Genomic DNA, 20,431 nt, shown 5'->3' with positions numbered 1-20,431 from the left:
GGCCACACCCCTGCTGCTGTGCTGTCTCTGTCTGCGTTCTGAGCAATATAATGACTTTTATTACTTTTTGAAAACAAACAAATATCCGAATGAATGTTTAAATTATGAGCGAATATTCGAACATGAAAATCCAGTGTTTCTCCCAGCCTTTGTTAATTTAGTCATCAGTTTTTGATTGTCATGTTCAGTCAATTCGACTAAAATGTCTATTAGTCACATTTTTGTCATGCACATTTATTTAGTTTGTCGACTAAAAATTGACTAAAACCTCTGTTAGTTTTAGTCAACTACAACTGCATTAGTTTTAATCACATTTTAATCATGCACTTTAATTTAGTCATATCGACTAAAACTTGAATACATTTTAATTCAATTTTAGTCTTTGAAATATTAAGGAAATTAAGTTTAGTTCCTTTTTTTACTTTGACAGTTCTAATTTGATAGCATTTAAATCCATACGAAAATTGTGTGGCAACTTTATTACTTGCCAAAACAATTTAAGCAAGGTACAAATGAATAAAACATATAAGGAACCTTAACTATTACTCTAAGAAAATAAGAGAAACAATGCACTAATTTACATTCAAAACTGTTTATTTGACCTCCAATTTGACCGCCTTTACATGTTTGTCTAAGAAAGAAAGTCATCATTAAACAAAAAATCTTAAAAATGGAATTTTGAAAGATTTAATTCACTCTTCATTGGTCACTCTTTCTCAGACTCTGAATTGTGTCAACTACAAAAGTCACTCAAAGTGAAGTGTGCATGGGAATGTCTTGGATTACATTCTGGAAAACATGAAAAATATTTTTTTTCCATACATATGTGAACTAATTAACTTGTCTTCAAAGTTAACTGTCTTTAACCATCATATCAGTAGTACCTAACAAGCTGTTTCTGTTTCATCATAACATTAATATGCTTATCCCTGTGTATATTGAAGTTTCCTAATCCACAAGGTGAATTCCTGCGTCTCCCCCCAATACCAGATGTCCCAATTTTATCTCACAAATTTAACATCACCGGTAACACCTGATGCCGGTATGGCAAGCACAGCACAAAGAACTTCAGCACTGGAAAAACTGCACTGCTTTGTGCAGACCAAAATGCAATGCCGTTCTCATCACAACAAGGCTGCGATAGCACTTGTTTGTACTTCTGAAGTGCTTGTCGAAGACAAGGCCCATTGTCTCTGTATTGCTTTCAAGAAGAAATTAAATCTGACTTTCTTGGTGATGGACAACTTGGAGGGGTCTCTTTTGGTTTTGTCATCCTGACGAGTACTTTGAGCAGTTTTGGTGATATAGTCCTCTACTTGCTGCAGCACCTACATGATCTCACTGTCTTCATTTTCGACAAGTGTGTCTGCTGCAATGGTCTGGTAAGGAAGCAAGCCGTGGCAGCAAGGGGACAAAAATTCTCTGCAGTTGGGTCTAAAAAATATTCAAAACGCTCCTCCGTGCTTGTCTTCATGCTGTAGGACACTGCAGCCAAGTCTCTGTAGCGACTGTGATAGCAGTCTTCCAAGTAGGCAAGGAGATCCAGGAGAGCTGGAACCAGCAATGAAAGTGACAATCGCCTACATTTACATGGCATGAAGTAATCAGATTCTCTGCAGTCAGATTCCACGGAATCAGATTTCAAAATCTGAGTACAGAGTTTACATGGCAATTGGGTAAGCCAATGCGATAGTTATCTCGGTGTACATGGCATTGATGTAATCAGATTTCCCTACTTATAAATTGCTCAATTTAGAGAGACCTCATCTTGTTATGTTTGTTTATATACATAAAATCATTTATTTAAAAAAAAATAATTATTGATTCATTTTCTTACCTGATAGGGGTTAAATGCTGATGACATTTTTAGAACCTGCAGGCGCAGCCACCAGTCGAGCCACCACAGATAAGCCTCCGAGGCTACAGCTATTCTCCTCTCTATTTCACAACTTCTTTCCAGTCAGGATGCAGATCGATTATACATTTTTCCTAATGTGCATTTCAATGTTGATGATATTGATGCAATTTAACATTCACACGAACCATTTAGCTCTAGAGCAAGACAGACAGGGCCATACTAACGATTACATCCCAGTGTTGTTACGTACAGCTGTTGCTTTCAATGAGCTCGGTTATACTGTATGGGTTAAATAAGTAAGATGCTTCCTTCTGAGAAGACATCATGCTCAACCCAAACGCACACAATCGTTCATGTGCAGGACTGCTGTGATTTTTAGTACACATGCGCACTGCTGAAATAACATTGTAATAAGAACATAAGAACATAAGAAAGTTTACAAACGAGAGGAGGCCATTCGGCCCATCTTGCTCGTTTGGTTGTTAGTAGCTTATTGATCCCAAAATCTCATCAAGCAGCTTCTTGAAGGATCCCAGGGTGTCAGCTTCAACAACATTACTGGGGAGTTGATTCCAGACCCTCACAATTCTCTGTGTAAAAAAGTGTCTCCTATTTTCTGTTCTGAATGCCCCTTTTTCTAAACTCCATTTGTGACCCCTGGTCCTTGTTTCTTTTTTCAGGCTGAAAAAGTCCCTTGGGTCGACACTGTCAATACCTTTTAGAATTTTGAATGCTTGAATTAGGTCGCCGCGTAGTCTTCTTTGTTCAAGACTGAACAGATTCAATTTTTTTAGCCTGTCTGCATATGACATGCCTTTTAAGCCCGGAATAATTCTGGTCGCTCTTCTTTGCACTCTTTCTAGAGCAGCAATATCCGATCACCGCGTTTACAAGGCAGCAAGATTGGATTTCAAAAAGGATTCATGATCTAATCCGATCACCCTGTTTACAAGGCAGCGATTTGAAAAGAATTTGAATCAGGTAACCCACATCCACAAATCCGATTTACCCGGAATCAGATTACGGAGAGAAATCTGATTTCCAAATCTGATTTGCAGAGTTTACATGGCAGGATTTCTGAAGCTCTGTTAATCGTATTTGAACAGGATTTGAAGTGCCATGTAATCGCACCGATTGCGTCACTCTGAAGGATTTTTGTGTGCTCTGCAAATGGAAGTAGTAACGCTTTCAATGAGCTCAGTCTCTGCCATTCACTAGGCAAGAGACAGTCCTAACCCACTTGGTCAGCCAGCTGGCAAATGACTTCCTTCAGCTGGAGTAGCTGTGTGATCATATTGTATGTGCTACTCCATCTTGTCGGACAATCTATGATGACACACACACCGCTTTTCCCCATCGTATAGTTTCTGTGCAATGCTGTCCAAAATCCTTTAACTCATTAATAGAAAACTATTAATGCTAACCTTCATGAAACTACACTATTTCAGTCTCAAAACTACCATAGTCCAGGAGCACTTTAAACTGTCCTCATGAGATTAGTCTTTTCAAAATCAAAACTCAACGAGTGATCCTGTATCAAGGCTCATAAGGGTCAATGAAAGACCAGCCCTGTGTGTTTACAGCTCTGAATTAGCAGCACCTATCCTGCATTCCACTGACCAGCTTGTGATATGCTAATGACGCCGTGCAAACAGAGTGACAAGCTGGTGCTTCAGGTTCATCACGGCACTTTCACTGTGCATAAATTCTTCTGGAAAAAGTCAATAAAATGTAATGCCTACATGCATTATGGAATGCATCCAACATGTTGCCACTATTACAGTATTTTCTCAGTTAGGTAAACAGCTAGCCAGCTAGCTACATCTAATAAACGCAATGAAACAACATTCTTTGCTGATGACCATTGCATGTTGTGAAACCCACACAAAAGACATATTACACACTGACTATAACATTTTCAAAATAAGATTTGAATAAGAGAAATCCCATTTTGTTTATTCTCACGTAGACACTCTCTCATGGTGAAACTGGCAGAGCACTCTGACTGAAGTGTGTCATTGTTTGCACGCACGCACAGCGTGTACCACCAGCTCATATTGCATGTCGCTGGTCAAGGCGGAATATTAAATATTGTAAACCCTTACATTTTAGAAGAATAACTTATTAATTACACATTAAGACAGATATGACAGGTAGACAGGAGGTAAAAGCGCAAATGGTGAACCTCAGATTTTAGTCAAACTGATTTCGTGTAGTCTTATTTTCACAAACAAAAACGCAAAAAAATGTAGTCATTGTGGATCATTTTCATCAGTGTTGCGTCATTAACTACAATGGAAAACAGTTAGTCAACGAATATTTTCGTCAACAAAATTAACATTGGTCATTGGTGTGTGTGTGTGTGCATATATGTATACACACACAGTGCCTATAGAAAGTCTGCACCCCCTTTCAAAATTTTTACCTTTATAGCATGGAATTAAAATAGTTTTTTTCCCCCCATTTATCTACACATCCTAACCCTCAACTTCAAAGTGAAAAAAAAAAATTATAGAAATTTGTAGAAAATTAATTAAAACTAAAAACTAAAATAGCTTGGTTGGATAAGTGTCCACCCCCCTTGTAATAGCAATCCTAACTTAGCTCAGGTGTAACCAATTGCCTTCAAAATCACACACCAAGTTAAGTGGTCTCCACCTGTGTTAAATTGTAGTGATTCACCACATGCTTTCAAGATAAATTCAGCAGTTCTTGTAAGTTCCCTCTGCTGGGTAGTGCATTTCAAAGCAAAGACTCAACTATGAGCTTGAACAGTTTTGTAAAGAGGAATGGTCAAATATTGCCAAATCTAGGTGTGCAAAGTTGGTAGAGACCTATCCCAACACTCACAGCTGTAATTGCTGCCAAAGGTGCTTCCAATTATGATCTTTCAGTTTTGTATTTTTAATATATAATATATAATTTTTTTTTCTCAATAAAAAAATGTTCTCCTTAACAGTATGGAGCAGGTGCAGTGACTTTTTATTGTGCTGATTAACAATTGAGATCATAAAGGTGCTGCAAAATGATCGGTCGATCTTGGGCAGCTGTTGTGACTCCCAGTTTGTAGCCTGTCATTGACAGTGTGTGTCTGGTTATACTGTCTCGTCCGGTTTGAAGTTGCAGGCTGTGAGCACCCAAGACGGCGAGCCACAATACGCTGCCCTAGTCCAGCCTCCAACATGCCGATTGCACGAGGGTGCTGCTCTTTTGAAAGACATATTGTGGCATATTGTTGTTTTTCTGTGATTTTTCTTTATTGCTTAAAAAATAAATAAATAAATAAATAAAACAAATAAACATTTGCTTCTCTACGCTCAGCAGTTAGACCTTCAATTTGGTTTTGCCCCAGGAGTTTTAGTTAAAATGACCATTGGCCACTTTCACCCATGTATGAGGCTAGTGCCAGTCAGAATCATGACACCATCCATTAGCGACCCACAGTTTGAGAACCGCAGCCTTAAACTGTACTGTACAGTTCTGTAACACAGCAAGTGTGCCTGTACAGACATAATGCTAGCATAAGAACATAAGAAAGTTTACAAACGAGAGGAGGCCATTCGGCCCATCTTGCTCGTTTGGTTGTTAGTAGCTTATTGATCCCAGAATCTCATCAAGCAGCTTCTTGAAGGATCCCAGGGTGTCAGCTTCAACAACATTACTGGGGAGTTGATTCCAGACCCTCACAATTCTCTGTGTAAAAAAGTGCCTCCTATTTTCTGTTCTGAATGCCCCTTTGTCTAAACTCCATTTGTGACCCCTGGTCCTTGTTTCTTTTTTCAGGCTGAAAAAGTCCCTTGGGTCGACACTGTCAATACCTTTTAGAATTTTGAATGCTTGAATTAGGTCGCCACGTAGTCTTCTTTGTTCAAGACTGAACAGATTCAATTCTTTTAGCCTGTCTGCATATGACATGCCTTTTAAGCCTGGAATAATTCTGGTCGCTCTTCTTTGCACTCTTTCTAGAGCAGCAATCTCTTTTTTATAGCGAGGTGACCAGAACTGCACACAATATTCAAGATGAGGTCTTACTAGTGCATTGTACAGTTTTAACATTACTTCCCTTGATTTAAATTCAACACTTTTCACAATGTATCCGAGCATCTTGTTAGCCTTTTTTATAGCTTCCCCACATTGTCTAGATGAAGACATTTCTGAGTCAACAAAAACTCCTAGGTCTTTTTCATAGATTCCTTCTCCAATTTCAGTATCTCCCATATGATATTTATAATGTACATTTTTATTTCCTGCGTGCAGTACCTTACACTTTTCTCTATTAAATGTCATTTGTCATGTGTCTGCCCAGTTCTGAATCTTGTCTAGATCATTTTGAATGACCTTTGCTGCTGCAACAGTGTTTGCCACTCCTCCTACTTTTGTGTCGTCTGCAAATTTAACAAGTTTGCTTACTATACCAGAATCTAAATCATTAATGTAGATTAGGAATAGCAGAGGACCTAATACTGATCCCTGTGGTACACCACTGGTTACCACACTCCATTTTGAGGTTTTTCCTCTAATCAGTACTTTCTGTTTTCTACATGTTAACCACTCCCTAATCCATGTACATGTGTTTCCTTGAATCCCAACTGCGTTCAGTTTGAGAATTAATCTTTTGTGCGGGACTTTGTCAAAAGCTTTCTGGAAATCTAAATAAACCATGTCATATGCTTTGCAATTATCCATTATCGATGTTGCATCCTCAAAAAAATCAAGCAAGTTAGTTAGACACGATCTCCCTTTCCTAAAACCATGTTGACTGTCTCCCAGGACCCTGTTACCATATAGGTAATTTTCCATTTTGGATCTTATTATAGTTTCCATAAGTTTGCATATAATAGAAGTCAGGCTTACTGGTCTGTAGTTACCTGGTTCAGTTTTGTTTCCCTTTTTGTGGATCGGTATTACGTTTGCAATTTTCCAGTCTGTCGGTACCACCCCTGTGTCAAGAGACTGCTGCATGATCTTGGTTAGCGGTTTGTAAATTACTTCTTTCATTTCTTTGAGTACTACTGGGAGGATCTCATCCGGCCCAGGGGATTTGTTTATTTTAAGAGCTCCTAGTCCCTTTAACACTTCTGCCTCAGTTATGCTAAAGTTATTTAAAACTGGATAGGAACTGGATGACATGTGGGGCATGTTGTCAGTATCTTCCTTTGTAAAAACTTGTGAAAAGTAATCATTTAATATATTTGCTATTTTTTTTTCTTCATCTACGATTTTGCCATTTGTATCTCTTAAACATTTAATCTCCTCTTTGAATGTTCTCTTGCTGTTGTAATATTGGAAAAACATTTTGGAATTGGTTTTAGCTCCCTTAGCAATGTTCATTTCTATTTCTCTCTTGGCCTTTCTAACTTCCTTTTTGACTTGCGTTTGCAGTTCTGTGTACTCTTTCTGCGTACTTTCTTTTTGGTCCTTTTTTAATGCTTTGTAAAGTGCCTTTTTTCGCTGAATATTTTTTTTTAATTGATCTATTAAACCATTTTGGCAATTTAGTTTTACATTTAGATTTGTCTACTTTAGGGATGTAATTGTTTTGCGCCTCTAGTACTACATTTTTGAAGAACAACCATCCTTCTTCTGTGGGTGTTTTCTCTATTTTACTCCAATCTACTTCTGTTAGTCTCTGTTTCATACCTTCATAGTTTGCTTTTCTAAAATTGTAAACCTTAGCTTTAGTCATTACTTTTGGGGTTTTAAAAAACACTTCAAATGAGACCATGTTGTGGTCTGAGTTTGCCAGTGGTTCTCTGACCTCTGTTTTAGTTATTCTGTCTTCGTTATTTGAAAAGACTAAATCAAGGCATGCCTCCCCACTAGTCGGTGCCTTGACAAATTGTGTTAGGAAGCAGTCATTTGTCATTTCCACCATTTCTATTTCATCCGTCATGCTCCCCACTGGGTTTTCCCATTTTATTTGGGGGAAGTTGAACTCCCCCATTAGTATGGCTTCTCCTTTGCTACACGCATTTCTAATGTCATTGTATAACAGATTATTTTGCTCACCGTCTGAATTTGGCGGTCTATAGCATGCTCCTATTATTATGCACTTTGAATTTTTGTCCGTTATTCTGACCCATATTGATTCGGTTTTATTTTCTTTATCCAGGTTTAACCCCTGGGCTTCAAGACTGTTTCTTATGTATAGCGCTACCCCTCCTCCTCTTCTGTCCTGCCTGTCTTTCCTATAAATTGTATACCCACAAATATTATATTCGTCCCCATCACTCTCAGACAACCACGTTTCTGTAACACCTATCACATCATAGTTACCTCCTTCACATTTTTCCTAGTCACCTAACTGTTACATGGATGAATCTTTCATGCAGTCTTTTTAAAAAAAGAGAAAAGGGAGGTGAATAGTGAAGCACTATTAGCAATTTTGTATGGATGGTGAATATCTGGATAAAATTGCTAACCTGTCTAACATCAGTATAAACAGCTGTTTGGGTCCTGATCAGCAGCCAGTCACATGCCCACAGTAGTCTGTTTTTCATAGTGTTTTCCCTGACTTGAGGACTGCTTGTCAAGCTTTATAAAGTTAAGGTCACTTTAGAGGACAGGCATGGGAGGAGGAAAACAAATCCTGCAACATGGTGGTCATTTCAGTATAATGGCAGAACAGTGTACTGTATAGCCGTGGATGCCAGATAATGCAGTCGCTGCATTGTATAATATCTTACATTCCATTGTATCTGCAGGAGAAGAATTGCTGACAAGGGATCCACACCAGAACCAGAACAGAAGGACAAAAATGTAAGTGTGAAGCCAAATGAAGCAAATTGTTGTTATTGGAGAAATCCTCATATCATTTAAAGTGACTTGTCTCATAAAGCTTTGTGCCCAAAACAGGGTTTTACAATAAATTAAATTTAAATGGTAAAATATTTAATATCTTTGGGGAAAATTAAATCTTGAAGGATTATTTTATTCTGCTTTAAACAGGATGAGTCTGACGTTACGACCCCTAAACTCCCTGCAACAAGTACCCCAGGTGAGTAGATTAAACACAGCAAAAGCTACAATACCTGTAAAGACCATTTGGTTGCACACAGTGTGACCAGCATTTATTGGGAGTGTTTTTTTTTTTTTTTCATTCATTTTTCTGGCACGAAATGTTAGTCTAATTTAAAGAAAAGTTTAAATTTTTCAATTTTCTGGATGGGGATCTTAAGCACAATAGAAAGAAAGCAACGCTGATGTACAGGTAAGTAAGCTGGGCTGAGCTGAGAGGGAGATGGAGGAGGGTGATGCTGGGATGCCAGAATCACTGTTGAGCCCTCTTGAGGTGTCGTGGGCTAGTCAACGAAACACTGAGAACAGAAGGTGCCCTCGTGAAGACCCCAGAGATGTACCCTACTTAGCTCAATCCAGACGGTTGTCATGCTGATGCACTAGGGAGACCGCACTGTCGTTGATCCCTGGAGCCAGCATCGCAGCCGTTGTGTGTGCTGATGCGCTGGGGAAGCAAAATAAGCCGATCCCTAGAGCCAGCATTACACTTCAGAAGGATATCTACATCAACAGAAACGCCATGGATGGAGATGCAGATGGATCACATTAGTTTACTGTAAAGCCACGTCTTAGTTGGTGCTTATCTTGGCGAGAGCCGAGTTCAAATCAGCATGAAGTTTTAACATCTACTCTCATGTAATGGAAATCATAATTATGAATACATGTTTAACTTAATTTAATGTACTCAAACTAAATTAATTTAAGGTATTGACAAAATTAGCTTAGCTAAAATTCACCAACTTTAAACTTACCACTGTAAAATGCATACATACATTTGGAGCCACCTGATATTCAGTGTAGCTCTAAGTGTGTGTGTGTGTGTGTTTTTTTTTTAAGGGCAAAGGCTTACATCTGGCACAAAATGTTAGTTTAATTTAAAGAAAAATTTCCATTTTTATTATTATGATTTTAAAACAACCACAGCATCTCTTCTTCCAATGTAGTGCATATCACTGATGACTTCATAATTGCTGCAAACTGCCTCTTTTTCTTGTCTGCTTCCAGAGCTCTTTTTACAGTCTTGTCTATTATATTATCTGTATCAGTATTACATCTACAGAAACGGCTGATTTAACCATCCCTTTTAAAGGCTTTATTTTTATATAGGAAAATATACGTATTACTTTTAGTATAAAACAATTTTCCTACCCACCATCATCGGTGTAAACTAACCAACTTAAAAAATTGAGAAAAAAAGTCATTTGAAACTTTAGGTCAAACTATTTTAACACATACAAAATTATGACACTGTGCTTTGGTTAACTTTGGCATGTTGAAATCCAGTTGGTATTCTGTCAATCAATCAATCAATCAATGATTCTTTATTTTATATAGCACCTTTCATAGTGGACAACCGTCACAAAACGCTTTATAAGATATAGTAAAAAAAAAAAATAAAAAAAAAATAAGTGTTTTAAAGTTTGAGTGCACTTGCTGGAAACTAGGTTTTTTTCCATAGTTTTATGTAGTATACGTTTCTGTAAATACTTGAAAATGAAAACACACGTTACAATATACAAAACATAAGGAGTATCAAAGCAATGTTCAAGAAAATTGAAATTCTGGATTCCTCAAAATACCCACCCTTTTCCTTAATAACAGCCTCACAAACTCAAGGCATTCAGTTAACAAGTTTTAGCAGGAAATCACCCGACATGTCTTCCCAGCTCTTCTGCAGCAATTACCAGAGATGTAGGGCACTTTGGGTAGCTTTGCTTTGACTCTTCTGTCCAGCTCGTCCCATATAAGTTCTGTGGGATTGAGGTCTGGAGACTGGGCAGGCCAGGTCATTAGATTGAGTTGTCCTTCGCTTTCCTTCTTCGCCAGATAGTTCTTTCACAACTTTGAAGTGTGTTTCAGGTCATTATCTTGCTGAAGAATGAAGGACTGCCCAACTAGCCGTAATCCTGATGGAATGGCTTGCCTCTGAAGTATGCTGTGATAGCCATGCTGGTTGAGCTTGCCATGGACTTAGTAAAGATCACCAACTCTGTCACCAGCAAAGCAACTCCAGACCATGACACTGCCTCCTCCATGCTTGACAGTGGGAACCACACATGCAGAAGTCATGCGCTCACCCTCTGTGCGTTTTACAAATACTCTGCGGTTGGACCCAAATATTTCAAATTTTGACTCATCAGTCCATAAGACCGACTTCCACTCCTCAAACGTCCAGTTTCTGTGTTTTTTGGCCCAGGCAAGTCTCTTCCTCTTATTTTGCACTCTTAACAATGGTTTCTTTGCAGCAATTCTTCCAGTTAGGCCAGCTTCACGCAATCTCCTCTGAACAGTTGATGTTGAAACTTCTGTACTTCTAGTAGTATTTCTCTGAGCTTATATTTCTGGGGCAGTTAATCGCCGGTTTCGTAGACTTGTGACTCGAATGAACTTGTTCTCTGATTCTGAGGTCACCCTTGGCCTACTGACCTTGTTCGATCCTCATGAGTGCCAGTTTCTTCAAATTGTTTGATGGTCTTGACAACAGCAGTTACAAACACTTGCAAAGTTATCGCGGTTTGTCTTAGATTGACCTTCATTTCTTCAAGTATTTTACCATTTTCTGCTCCCTTACATTCAGGAATGACAAACTTGTGCCTATGCTATCTATATTTATAGTAATCATGGACCCTCATCTGGTAACAATAATTGGTGACAAATGGTTAATTAGGTAACATGCTAGTTGAGACTCTGAGAACATCTAACAAAGACACTTTCATACTTAGGCCAGTGTTCTAACACAGTGTTATAGAAATTTCAGACTTTTAACAGACTTGGGCTTGCTTTGGGTGACCATGTCAGTGAAATTGGCAAAATTTACATTTTCATTTAAAAATTTAATTTTTGAATGCAATTCACTTATGATTAAGAGCTTATATAAGTTCACGTATCATATAATTAAATGTTAAGTGTTTATAGACAAGTTAAAAGCATAGATAATCATGAAAAACCTGGTTGCAGCAGGTGTACTCAAACTTTTGACTGGTACTGTATATTAATTGTCTTTTTTGTTTCTTTGTATTTTTCAGACACGGTCAGAAAGCCTTGGGAAAGAACAAATACCATGAATGGTAGCAAATCACCTGTTATAAATAGGTAATGTATTTAAAATCCAAAATTACTCTAGTTGGAATAATCCACAGATCTGGTATGGGAAAAAAGTGATCTGCACATTTTCTAAAGTGTTCTTACTTTGTAAATGAACCACTGCAGAATCTACATAGTTTCTCAGCATGTGATCAAACTGATTGGTTTTGTCTTTCTTCAGGGATGGCGCTGGCAATTATTTTTTTAAATCAACTTTTTCAGCAGCTTGTAACAGTGTATTTTAACAATACTAAAGCAAATTGTAAAGCCTGCTTGGATTGTACAAGTATGTGCATTTCACTGTTACTGCCTTGGAATATATTTCAATAGACAACACTTGTGCGGCTATTCGCTTATAATTTAAATATTCGTTCGGATATTCGTTCATTTTCAAAAAGTAGTAACAGCCATTATATTGCTTATATTGCAGGCAGAGATGACACAGCAGCAGGGGCAAGGGAGTGTGGCCCATGTGTGTGCCTTTGTTTTAGAGCAAGATGTTACAATGTTAAAGTAGAAAAATATCCCAGGAGTAAAGAATATTGTGTAGGCCTTACTTTATTCCAGTGAATTAACTACAAAACAAAGGATGAAAAATTGCAGTTCATGTGTTTATTCCCAAAAAGCACATAGTGGCTCTCAAAAGTGTTCACCCCTTGGACTTTTCCACATTTTATTGTGCTACAACATGGAATCACAATGGATTTAATTGGGAGTTTTTGCCACTGATCAACACAAAAAAAGTCCATAATGTCAAAGTGAAAAATAAAATCTATAAATTGTTCTAACTTAATTACAAATATAAAACAGGAAATAATTGATTGCATTAGTATTCACCCCCTTTGCTATGACACACCTAAATAAGCTCTGGTGCAGCCAATTGTCTTTACAAGTCACATAATTAGTTGAATGGAGACAACCTGTGTGCAATTAAGGTGTTTCACATGATTTCAGGTTAAATATACCTGTGTCTGGGAGGTCCCACAGTTGGTTAGTACATTTCCTAACAAAAACTATATCATGAAGACAAAGGAACATTCAAAGCAAATCCGGAATAAGGTTCTTCAAAAGCACCAATCAAGGGTAGGATATAAGAAGATTTCCAAGGCTTTGAATATCCCCTGAAGCACAGTAAAGTCCATTATTAAATGGAGAGAATATGGCACAACTGTGAATCTGTGTAGAACAGGCCGTCCTCAAAAGCTGAGTATACGAGAGAGAAGGGTACTAGTCAGGGAGGTCACTAAGAGGCAACAATAGCCCAGGTGCTTCACATAAGTGGCCTTTATGGGGGAGGGTGGTAAAAAGAAAGCCATTGTTGAAAAATACTCACATTAGTTCTCTGCTAGAGTTTGCCAGAAGGCATGTGGAAGACTCTGAGACCAAGTGGAATAAGATTCTATGGTCTGATGAGACCAAAATAGAGCTTTTTGGCCTCAACGCTAAAGCCTAATACTGCACTTCATCCTGAGAACATCACCCCTACCGTGAATCATAGTGGTGGCAGCATCATGCTATGGGGATGCTTCTCTGCGTCAGGGCCTGGAAAGCTTGTGAAGATAGAGGGCAAAATGGATGCAGCAAAGTACAGAGAAATCCTGGAGGAAAACCTGCTGAAGTCTGCAAGAGACCTGGGACTTGGGAGAAGATTTATCTTCCAGCAGGACAATGACCCCAAACATACAGCCAAAGCCACACTGCAGTGGCTTAAAAACAAAAAGGTCAATGTCCTGGAGTGGCTCGGCTCGGGCCTCAATCCAATTGAGAATATGTGGAAAGAGTTGAAAATTGCTGTTCACCAATGGTCCCCATCCAACTTGACAGAGCTTGAGCAATTTTGCAAAGAAAAATGGGCAAAAATTGCAGGTCCAGATGTGCAATGCTGGTAGATACTTATTCAAATAGACTCATGGCTGTAATTGCTGCCAAAGGTGCCTCTACCAAATATTGACTCGAGGGTGAATACTTATGCAATCAATTATGATTCCATGTTGTAAAACAATAAAATGTGGAAAAGGGGGTGAATACTTTTGAAAGCCACTGTAAAGTTGGCACCACATTTTATTTATTTGTTACTTTTTTAATTCCTTGCCATTGTCGTTTCTTTGCAGTAAACAGTGGCCATAGACATGAGGTTTACTATGCCTGTTAGCTCAACAAGCAAACAAAAACTGAAAATAAACTAACGTGAAATGATGTTGTGAAATGGAGAGAAAACAGCTGATGGTTTTTGGTTCTCGTTTATTACATTCTACATTTTACTATTTATGTGTTTTGTGTGTTCTACAGCCTGTTGCTTGTTACATCCCGCTGCGGCCTTGTGCCCCATGTGAAGCAAGCAGTTGGTACTGCGCGTATTATACCAAACTTGGTAATTGGATTTTGAGTAAATGTACTTACTAAATTTCAAAAATGTCAGTCTGTGTTTCTTTTGATTAAGCTTCAATTTAATTATTTTACATTATTTTCTTGAGACAAATATGCACAACAAAATATTGTCTCTTTTTTTCAAAGCTTTTTAATGAGATTTATTCAACTTGAGTTCCCTTTCAAGTACAAAATGTAACCATTACCGAATAGGTATTTACCTCCTATAGACCCGAATCCTGAATATTGTAACCCAAAGCTGCTCACTGAGCCTGTGACGCCACCCCCAAGGGATCACAAAGGACTGCGCTCCACAGGTCTCTGCACCATTTTTCATTTCGAGGTGGACTTGACAGAGACCCTTGTTCAGATAAGTACAAGTGTTGCTTATATCTGTATATGTTTTACATATTTGTGATATTAAGCAAATCGTCCCAGTACCAAACCGATTCCAGTCCACTAGTGACTGGTGCTCAAGTCACCAGTCTGGTACCAAACCAGTCCGGCTCTGTTCTTAACTCGCCCTGTCTATCTGTAAGCAGATTGGGGCAGCACCTGTACAACTGTATTTGTACACTGTAGGGGTGGGCGATAATACTGATATACCGGTATGTTGCGATATTGATCAGGCCATACAATAACTGGTATTTGAACAATAATACCCATATTTTTGGTTTAACTGATTCAGAGTAATCTCATCCCGCATAAACTCGTAGCGCTAACAGAAAAGAAAATATGGCAGAAGCTCACTGAGATTTTGATCCGCTTAAATTCTGCAAAACAGAGTTACATGTGCGGAATCGTTTTCTAATAATAAAAATCTTAAAGGGTGGCTGTATAGCATTAAATATTTAAGAACTTTAAATTTTAAAGTAATTTTAATTGTTTTTACATTTATTTTTAAGGATGATCTGCCGACAGTTCTGGACAATGTAATTTTACACTATTTTGAATTTATTTATTTTTTTCCCTGGAACTATCGCGTTTGATCTCATCAGAGAAAAAAATACAGCAGTTCTGCTACTTTAAGTTGGGGGGGGGGCAAAGCAGATACATAAAGAAATAATTTGTAACTGTACTCAAGTTTTTTTTTTATTTTAAATAAATGTTTAGCACTTTTGTGATATACTATTTATGCTTTTGTGATATACGTTAACTTTTGAAAGCATGGTCCAAACCCCGGGTCTCTGCACTTACCGATATATAAAGCAACTTTAAACCTGTGTTTATGGCCACAGTCCTAGGATGCACTTTTGAAAAACATGTTTAATATAAAATGAAAATAAAGATATTGTTTATAATTAAAATCAATGACATTTAAAATCAGTGTTTTTAGAGAATTTTAAATAGTTTTCAAACCAGCACTGTTTTTCAAATTGGGAGCACATGCACGTACTTCAGAGGATCCAACAAAAATTAGTTATTGAATATTGCATATGAAGGTTTAATTTTTCTTCTTGCATTCTAAAACTTTTAATTCCATAAAAATGACAAAAAGCACAGTTTTTATATGTGTAGATTTATTTTGGTAGCAAAAAGTCAACATCGACATTGAATTCCAATATGTATCTCAATACATAATCCCAATACCCACCCCTAGTACACTGCATTGCTTGCTCCTTGCATCACGCCCGGGTTCTATCCCTGTGAGATGCAAGGCTTGAGAAGCAATTATGCCACAGCTCTAAGGAGCACTCTGCGTCAAGCTCAGCGCTTTTCCCCATCACCCTCTTGGAAAGGTGGCTGCATCCTCACCCATGGCTCTGTGCCAACAGAGAGAGGACACCGCACCTGGGAAAGTAGCCCATGCAGGAGACCATCCTCACGGTCTTCCTCATCCTCCTCGAGCTCTGCCTTTTTCACCTGTGAGCGCAGTCCTTTTGTGCCCTCGGGGGCAGGCATGACTGTGTCACAGGCTCGCTGAGCAGCTTTGGTATATAATATTCAGGTTTTGGGTCTTTAGGATATAAATAGCCATACAGTAATGGTTGCATTTCTATTTCAGGGAACAAGGGTTATGATAATAACCTAACGTTGTTGTGGGTGCCAAGTAGGGTAAAACAGCTGTGTAACACTAATGGTTTGCTTATACTTTTAAGGAGTCAAATACCTGAATAATAGTTAGAATCATCACTTAGGTGTAATTGTGCATGTAGCAGTCCTTTGATCATTGTGCAGGAGACCTAATCTCTTGTGCAGGTACAGTAGAAAGGCACCTTAACATTTTTCATTAGCAGGCTCCAGAACAAGCCTGTTAAAAGCTAGTTATTTTTTTACCCATCAGATGGTTTCTGACAGCAGGTTCTATGATTCATTAAACAGGTATACAAACTTGTGTAGTTTGAGAAATGTGTTTTTTTTAATTATATTTCTACTGTGTTCAATGTGATCAGTGGGGCAGTATTTTTTTTCAGTGTTTCAAACAAGATAATCTCCACACCTGATGATTTAGCACATATCTTTTAAATGGGCATGTGTCACAATTTTGCATGGTCTTTTCCCTTTCCATAATACATGGTAAATCATTTTTAGGTAGTCAAATCTTCTCTATGGGAATACAGCCTTCTCGGTTCCTTCATGTGCTACAGCTGATCGTATTTGTATATGCAGTAAGGGGCATCCTTTTCATTTATTTAGTTAAGAAGTGTTTATCGCAGAATATTGTGTTTCTGTCCAGGGTTTAATATTAAAGCCATTGTTCTTTTTATTTATTATGCATTTTGATCAGATTCATTTTATTTATTTTTTGGTACTTGTACATACTTTTTTACAGGGTGGGTGGTGCAGAGGACGACAAGAACTCATGGTACTTGGTGATTTGGGGATTTTTACGCACTTATGCAATGTTTTGGCGTGCTGTGCTTTACAATAAACTCCCAAAACCCCCTTCACCCACAAAACAATTGAAACCAGAATATTTTTTATTAAGTAATACCCGGGCCCTTCCTCAGCTGTGTCTGAGTCAGTTAATTAAATAATTACTATACATTTCATTTATCAAGCCCTGAGGCAGACATGTGATGGAGATTTTCTTTTCTACTGAAGCCAAAATATTTTTTGTAAGGGATTGTAATGGTCAAAGTAATCAGCCAGATTCATTTTTATTTCATTTTTGCTAATAATTTTTGCAAAATTGTACCTTTCTTTACTGTATATAGTAATTTTTAACCTGATAATAATATCTATAGGCTGATACAGGACTAGATTCTTAATGTAGAAGCACTTTTATAAACTACTTTTATATAATATGATCCCAAACTCTCTTAATTCAGTGCGTTTAAATCATTTACAAAATATAACATGATTTCCTTTCTAGGATTTTTCACATAAGGCCATGAACAGACTGAGAAATATTTGATCATATTGCCATGGATACAATAAGTAAGTTTATTACTATAAAAGAGAAACATTGGGTAACACCAAGGCAGGTACATTGTTAATAGAAATAAAAGACTAACCAATAGCAAGGTGAAGACTGTCCAAAACAGTTTACTTCCAAAGTAAACTCCCTAAGTTTTTATATATATATTGTGGATTTTAAACGACTTACTTAAAGTTTAACTCGACTTGTATGTGGTTGAATGGGTGTGTATTGTATAAAGTATTAGTTCTGTTACAAATACGAAATATGAACCATCACTAATGGGTTATTCCCCTTTAAGAGTCCAAGAACTGACGCATTTATGCATGACGCCGTGCGAGTTGACCCGGCTATTAGCAAATTCTCTTTTCCTTTTTCATGAAGAGTGAAAGCATCTGAGCTAAGTTTTCTTTACTTACTCGATTTGTGCCTTATTAAACTGTTTATTGCAGGTTTCTGTTTTATAACATTTTCCTTTGGTTGATAATATCTACCGTGATTAAAAAAAAAAAAAAAAAGAAAAAAAAAAAACTTTTACCTTACGCCAGCGGGAGCCTGCGGCTTCCGGGAGACCTCACCCGAGTCTAGCTCACTCTTGCAGCGAAGTACTCTCTATTCCAGAATTAAAAATAGTAAACAAATATAGTACTACCCCGGCTGGGATAGTTTCTTTATCTTGTGTGTTCAGTACTGTTACGTTACTGTTTACAGGATCGAGTTCTGTGGGCTCATAGGACTCTCTGTATTATGGCAGTAGTACGGGGGATATCTTCAGCTGGAGATAGCATGTAACTGTGACTGAGTGTAGTATTGGTGCACCAACGTCTCATTGTGGACGGTACAGTACCAAAGGTACTAGCGTCGGTACTAGAGGTCGGTACCGAGCCGTTTTCAATTAGTCTGTCGCGGGGTGAAGATCCCACAACATATCCCATGGCAGTAATCTTGCAGTTCTTGCAAGACCTGGTGGATGAAGGGAAGAGCCCTTCTACTTTAAAAGTTTACCTGGCAGTTATTTCTGCTTGCCATGTTAAGATTGACTCCGTCTCCCCAGGTCTCCACATTTCCTGGCGGGACAGTTTCTGAAAGGGCATAGGAGGCTTTGTCCCCCGAGAAGGGATGTTGTTCCTCACTGGCGGTTGAATATCATGCTGAATGCACTCAAGAAACCACCTTTTGAGCCTGTGCAGTCCGCAGAGCTCCAATTCTTGTCTTTTAAAACAGCTTTTTTGGTAGCTGTCACTTCCGCAAAGCAAGTAAGTGCGCTACAGGCCCTGTCCGTGGCTGAAGCTTGTTTGTTTTTTGCACAAGGGAGGTCACTATATATATATATATATATATATATATATATATATATATATATATATATATATATATATATATATATATATATATATATAATTTGAGGGAGCCTGAGTCCATGAAAAATCATACTGTTAGTTGGATGGGGAAATCTTTAGTTACATTAAATAATTATATTATGTGGAGATTGGAAATAAGTTTTAGGCTACCAATAATCAGTATAATAATTTGAATTAATAGTAGCAGACATGCTGTCATTGTTGTGTAGCCCACAATAAAGAAAGACACTCTCTAAATTAGGAGGACCATCCGTGTCTGTTCTTGAGAAATATTGTTTGGCTGCACAAATGTTAGTGCCAGAAAAGAATCTATTCACATCTCTTAACTGGTCCCCCCAAAATTAGAAAAATTATGTTTGTCACATAATGCGTTGTGCACAAATTATTTTTTCACTGAGTATAAGTCGGGGAAATTTAACTCCAAAACACAATCCTGAATTGGGGTGGTCGACTAATACACGAGCTAAAAAAAAAAAACAACCCTTGTCAGCAAACCTTTTAATGTCTGCAAAAGTCATGGCTGGTCTGTGGTTGCTACAATCCCTGTCTGTACTTACCTAGCAAGTTTTAGGACTCAGGGGAGCCCTGTGCGCGAGGCAAGTTCACATAGCACTTAGCCAGCACCTGCAGGTCTGCTTGGAGGGACTGTCGCTTGTTTGTTATTTTTCTTTATCTATAGTTTGTATTGCCGCTTGAAAAGAAGGTTAGGTTAACTTAGTTCAGAGAGAACGGACTCGCTCTGTTTCACTGAACATGCTTTTATGATTCACTACACTGCCGCTGTGTTGCCTGTCTTTCCCTTGTGGATTACAAACTAATGAAGAATGAAGATTTAATTTGGATGCTAAAACTCAGAAGATCTCATTGCTACACTTCTCTCAAATGGGTGAGATAAGCAGTTTAATATTTTTTTCTTGCTGGATGACTAACTTGGATATTATTTTTTAAATGCGCATATTTTTTGCTACTGAGCTTGTAGCCCACGTCCTTGCATTTTTGTTGTTTTTGTTGTCCTGGACGATTGCTTTAAACAAACGAACATTGCAACCTTACGGTCAACTAATTCACGGGGGATGAAGTTTTAAATGTACGCTCTCCAGTTAATATTATTCATTCATAAACAGTTTGTTGTGGTTTTTGTTGCATTGAATTGTGTGCGCTTGCCTGTGCAAGTGCTGCATTTGTTTTTTTTTTTTTTTGTTTTTTTTTTGTGGTTTTTTTTTTTTTGCAAGCTTCATTTCATGTCCTATTGGAGTGCAAATAGTTTTTCTTGTGTTAAACAAATAGTGCAAGTTATGCATTTTTTTTTTCCCTCTGTCAATCAATCCTTCTGTACTTAAATATTTTAGATATTCTTATATTTGGCACAGTAACTAGTTCTAG

At 37.8% G+C, this 20,431-nt stretch overlaps 1 protein-coding gene across 1 annotated transcript in view; it reads left to right on the top strand.

Annotated features, from left to right (window-relative positions):
- The window catches only part of LOC121317140 (protein enabled homolog), a 178,382-nt gene that overhangs the window by 153,827 nt on the left and 4,124 nt on the right, over positions 1-20,431 (top strand). The window contains 3 exon segments of the mRNA XM_041252777.1: positions 8,563-8,617; positions 8,807-8,855; positions 11,902-11,968. Of these exon segments, the coding sequence (XP_041108711.1) occupies positions 8,563-8,617; positions 8,807-8,855; positions 11,902-11,968 (171 nt within the window).

The sequence above is a fragment of the Polyodon spathula genome, chromosome 6, assembly GCF_017654505.1.
Source record: "Polyodon spathula isolate WHYD16114869_AA chromosome 6, ASM1765450v1, whole genome shotgun sequence".
Lineage (NCBI taxonomy): Eukaryota > Metazoa > Chordata > Actinopteri > Acipenseriformes > Polyodontidae > Polyodon > Polyodon spathula.
The sequence above is the reverse complement of the archived record's forward strand: the minus strand, read 5'-3'. Positions and strand labels throughout refer to the sequence as shown.